Raw genomic sequence first — 5847 nt, 5'->3', positions numbered from 1 at the left:
CTATAAATATAATTATAAGAAACTGATGTTATCATCTTAAAAGGAGCAACAACACAATTTGTTGGTCGTTTCCCATTTTATTTCTACATAAACTTTATTATTTTTAGTTTGAAAATTTTAAAAACAATGATTAAAAAATATTAGAATTCTAACTCTAAACCTCATTATTGTTGTGTGTATGTTTTTAATAATTATCGACACTTCATCTACTAATAAAAAAAAATTATATTATTATGAAAATCAATTTATACATTTTACACGTTTGGACTTCGATAAAAAATAATTTAAAACTTAGATCATTAAAGTGTATATATTAAAGTATAGTAGGAGTATATAAGAAAGTGAGTCTCGTCTATAAGATGTCTATAGGATGAATGTAGAACACAGGGAATGTCCATTATCCAATATCCACTATGGAAAATGCATTCTCTTCGGCGAAGATATCTGTTTGGTGGGACATTGAAAACTGTCCAGTTCCTAAAAACCTCAACCCTAACTCCATCGCTCAGAACATTGCCTCCGCTCTCATCACCTCCAACTTCCACGGCCCTACCACCATCTCCTGCTACGGCGACACCACTCGCATCCCTTCTCACATTCAACACGCCATCTCTTCCACCGGCATCTCCCTCAACCATGTCCCCTCCGGTACATTCCCTTCCTTCAACCCTAATTATTTACCTTTTATCTTTTTCACTCATAGTGTCTTTGATTTTTTTTCCAGCTAAAGATGCTAAGGAGAAGAAGATACTAGTTGATATGCTGTTATGGGCGATAGACAATCCTGCACCGGCAAACTATTTGCTTATTTCCGGTGACGGAGACTTTTCAAATGCTCTTCATCAACTTAGAATGAGGAGGTATAACATTCTTCTTGCTCATCCTTTTTGCACGTCGGTATCGCTGGTTAACGCCGCCGAAATCGTTTGGCATTGGCCTATACTCATTGCTGGTGGTCCTCCTAATGTCAACATTGCTAGTAATGCATCAAACCAAACCCCTAATTACTCTAACAAACTCATGTATCAACCTAAACCCTCAATTGCACCTCTTCAAGATGGTGAAAAAAATAGTAGCACCAATAATAACCAGAATTACTGTTTTGTCCCTGAAAAATCAAACTCTAAGAAACTCATATATCAACCTAAACCCTCAATTGCATCTCTTCAAATTCAAAGTGAAAAAAATAGCAACAATAATAACAACCAGAATGACTGTTTTGTCCCTGATAAGTCAAATACATCAAAATTGCTTAGATTAGCCCCACATGAATTCTTTTTGAATAATGACCCCACAATAGACTCAATCAGTACTAATGTCCAAAATCAAAATCTTGGCATTACTTGTTCTAATTTTAGTGATAGTCATGATTTGCGACAAAATAGACTGTTAATGCTTCCGGTTTCCTCGGGCTATGATGATGTATCTATTTTGTCTACAATTGCTTCTAAACCAATTAGTAGTTGTTTAACTACATTGCCAAAAGTACTCAACAACCTTGATTGTGATGGTGGTAGTGGTCAGGAATTTTGTAATGAGAATTTGAACCATATTTCTAATTCGGTCGGTGGTTCTGATTCCGTTGGTGGTTCTGATGTACCAATAGTTAAGAGTTCGCCAATAGTCTTAGACTTGCAAGGACTTGTTGATGTTATTCTAGAAACATTGAAAACTCTCAAACATGAAATGGTTTTTCCTAGTGAAAGAAATATTACTGATTGCATTCGTTATGGCGATCCCAAGTATCAAACGATTGATGTTAGGAAGGCTTTGAATTATGCAACTGAGCAAGAGAGAGTGATTAAACGACGTCTTGGTGCATTGCATTTATATGTTTTAGCAAACGAGAATCTCTGGAAATGTGTGAACCCTTTAGGTGGATTGCCAAGTCATTTTCCAGAAGCAATCTGGGTTAGAATCGAGAAATTCCTTGCTTCATCCTCAGGAAGATCCGCAATTTTGGCATCTCGTTGCAGGTACATTTTTATTGTTTTCTCTACGTCCTTAAACTTTATTAGTTGTTAAGTTATTGATGTAGGTCTTCAATTAGTGGTTAAGTTATTGAAGTAATTAGATTTTATCTTTGATATGTTTATTAGATACGAAGCCGCTTTGATTCTAAAGAGATTGTGCCTTGGAGAACTTGTGTTGGGCGATGTTTTAAAGATTTTGGAGATTATAATCACAGTCAAGAATTGGATTATACCTTGTCATTGTAGTTGGCACCCGATTACCATTTCAGTTATGGAGACAAAAGATGGTAATTGATACTGATAGTATTTTCTACTATTGTTCTTGATCAAAATCTAATGACTTCTTCGTAATGGCCACAACACAGCTAAAGAATACATCAAATCAATGTGAGATTTGATATGGATATAAACTTTTTCATAGAGAGATATGTAGGAACTTATGAGCAGTTTTTTGAATGATGAATGACTATAGGTTATATACCTTTGTACACCTGCATCATCTGCTTACTAGTGGAGTTTTTGTTGGTATAGATGCATACTTTTTGTCTTGTACATTTCCACTTGTTGAACTTTTTGATTGTATAGAAAATGGTTGCAACATTTGACTATATAGGTTGTGGAATTCTCTCTGTCTTTATATTTCTGGCCGATTATGCGGCAAATTAACATTTTTGGATGAATCTTTATGTGTCCATTTATTAGAAACAAATTTACTCAGAATGTTGACATTATGAGTATCTCTCAATAGAGATTTAAATCTAGGGGCATAGAACAATTGTAAAATTTCCCTTTCTTAGCCATTGTGTGTATAGTGCAATGCTGAAAGAAATACATTATTTTAGTGTCTCAACTAGCATCACCTCCACTAGAGGAAGCCTAAGAAAAAATGTTTGAATAAAAAATATGAAATTTCTTGTAAAAATTGAAAATTCGGGTAGACTATTTCAAAAGTCCGGGATTCATTTTTACTGGTTGTTTTTTCTTTAAAAACGAATTTAATATATCAGATTTTTTTATATATTCGGTATCTTTGATAATTTTATGAGTTTTTGAATAATTATGTAGTTCATTTTTTATAAGAAAAAAAAAATAACACTACTGAAATTTTTGAAAAATTTGATATGGACTATAGTTTTCCACATATTTAAAAATACCAGTAAAAAAATTTTTTTTTTTCAAAAAATTGTGATTTTATACTGTATATTCAAAAAAAATCCAGTGTAAAAAAAGTATAATTATATAATTTCACACCTGGTTTAAAAAGATAGGGTAAAAGTATGCTTTTTAATTTATTTTTAAATAAAATAATATTTAATTTCCTAAATATCCGGTAAGAACTTGAAAATTTTCCAAATTTCCTATAAGACGAAATTTTTTTTACAAAGTAAAAATATTACTACTAGAGAGTGTTAGGTAAAATTTAGTGTGACAAAAAGAAACCTCTACATGTAGCAGAGGCTTAATACATAAAAGCCTGTTTGAGTAAATGGGTCCACAAGAAATTCAAAGAGAAAACTTTCATGAAAGAACAAAATTGGTCGATATAGAAACAGATATAACAACAAAATTTAATGGGAGAAACCACACACAAACCCAAAAATCAATCACACAGCTGAACAGAAAAGTTTGACCCCAAAAAAGCAGAGTTCTAACTTTACATCATCCCATATCCCAATTATTTCCAAAATGGGGAATGAATACTAAACAAACATAGTGCTCCCTCCGTTCCTTTATAAGTGTCACTTTCTTGCAAAAAAATTTGTTTATTTTTAATTATCATTTGTAAAGTTCAAGAAAGTATTAATTGTAATTTTATCAAAATTACCCATAGATAATGATTGGAGAGAGAAAAAAAAATAGAGTGAATGTAATAAATAATTAAGGATATTAGAGGTAAAAGAAGAATTATTGTTTGAAAAGTAACGATAATGATTAACTGTATATATAAAAAATCAAAAAAATGACACTTAAAAAGAAACGGAGAGAGTAGGTCCTTCTTGCAACAAAAATAGCTGCCTGACATTGCAATTTTTTTATCCATAGCTGCCTCCTGAATGAGGACTGCCTTGTATTTCAGCGTGGCAGGAAAAGCAAGAATAAAATGGATTGTCATATCTTCGTGTCGTGTGGCTAGAATGGACAAAAATCAGATCAATAATAAAAAAGTTTGTTTGGGTCAATTTTAACCATTTTCAACTGTAGTAATGGAATATACATACCTTCAGTTTAAAATTATTTATACATGCAAAAGATTAATATGGTAAAAAAACACTAAGCCTTCAATTGATTCATTCTACTTCATCCAGATGCTGCTGAATGCTACTAAATGTCAAGTTCTTATTTGACATTTTTTAAACTTTTACTTTTTCTTTCACTTTCTATTCTTTTACTCACCATCTCATCTTTCAAATTAAATTCATTTTTTTAAAATATTTTTTTCTCTTTTAATTTCATTATTTTATCTTTTGCATTATTTTCATAGTTACTAATTTATTTTTATTTTTAAGATATATCAACAATGCAAATGAAAAAACATAAAAACATATGATGAAGTAGACAAATAATCAAAAGAATTCGGGTGAACACAAACAAATATTTCACATTTTTTATAATTTGTTTTTGTTTGTTTTTCATATATATAATATAAAAGAAACAAAAAACACATGAATAAATAGAAAAATAAAACAAAAGAATACATATAAGTACAAACAAATGAAACATTAAAAAAATCTAAAAAATTTAAATATAGATAATTCTAGCTCATTTTATTTTTTTTAAGTCTATTATTGTTTTCATTATATTTGTAAAAAGAAGAAATATTTTGTTTTTATTTTACAAAAAAATAATAATATATAAGTAGATAAAATAATTAATTAGTGTATATATATATATATATATATATATATATATATATATATATTTTAAATTACCAAAATAAAATAAAGTATTTTTTACACTTCTTATACATTAAGAATTATTTGTAATATATTAGTATTGTATATGATTATTATAGTAAATATTTATTGTGTATAAATGTATACAACTTTATTTATTTATTATTACTAAAAATATTAATAAATCTATTTTAAATTTTAATAAAATTAAAATTTTATTTTATCAAATTTGCAAAAACTTTTTTCCTAAATTATAAGTCACTTTACATTTTCAATTTCCAATGCAACATTAATGTCATTTTCCTCTATATATCCTCTATCATTTATTACAATTTCTTTTTTCCATACAATATTGTAAAATCACGTATTATAATTTCCCTCAATATTCTCTATCAATATTTCTTCCGTTTTTTATTATAAGTCGTTTTTTACTTTTCACACTTATTAAGAAATGTAATAATTTTAGTATGAAAAAGAGAAATTCTGAAGGGTTTTACAAAATTATCCTTCATTAAAGTATTGGAATGACAAATTGACATAATTAAAATGAGAGAAAATAATAAATATTTAAGAGTATAATAAGAAAAATAATATTAATGATTCGTTGGTATTTTAAAACGACTTATATTACGGTACAAAATATTTTCTCCAAGTGACTTATAATAAAAAAACGGAGGTAGTACTTCTTTGCAAAAACTTTTTTCCCAAATTATGAAGGACAATATTATAAAATCACGTATAATTTCTCTTTCCCATACAATATTAATTATATTTTTTTAATTTATGTAAAATGTCCAATACGAATTATTACTCCATTTAGGAAGGAAGGAGTAATACTCAATAACCCTGCATATAACTTTTCATTTCACGGGTCACTGTCAACAAAAAAAGCTTATTTTATTTTAATTAACAATTGCTTAGACACAACAATCTTATTTTCAAATGTTAAAATTTCTCTTATTCTCATGAATCACTATCAA

At 28.7% G+C, this 5847-nt stretch overlaps 1 protein-coding gene across 1 annotated transcript; it reads left to right on the top strand.

The window, feature by feature from the left end:
- Positions 1–378: 378 nt before the first annotated feature.
- LOC127128920 (uncharacterized) lies at positions 379–2653 on the top strand. Its single transcript, XM_051058276.1, has 3 exons — positions 379–648; positions 725–1976; positions 2100–2653. The coding sequence occupies exons 1-3, from the start codon at positions 414–416 to the stop codon at positions 2266–2268; spliced, it is 1656 nt and encodes a 551-aa protein (XP_050914233.1). The 5' UTR covers positions 379–413; the 3' UTR covers positions 2269–2653.
- Positions 2654–5847: the final 3194 nt, after the last annotated feature.

The sequence above is a fragment of the Lathyrus oleraceus genome, chromosome 3, assembly GCF_024323335.1.
Source record: "Lathyrus oleraceus cultivar Zhongwan6 chromosome 3, CAAS_Psat_ZW6_1.0, whole genome shotgun sequence".
NCBI classification, from domain to species: domain Eukaryota; kingdom Viridiplantae; phylum Streptophyta; class Magnoliopsida; order Fabales; family Fabaceae; genus Lathyrus; species Lathyrus oleraceus.
This window is presented reverse-complemented; position numbering and strand designations above follow the sequence as displayed.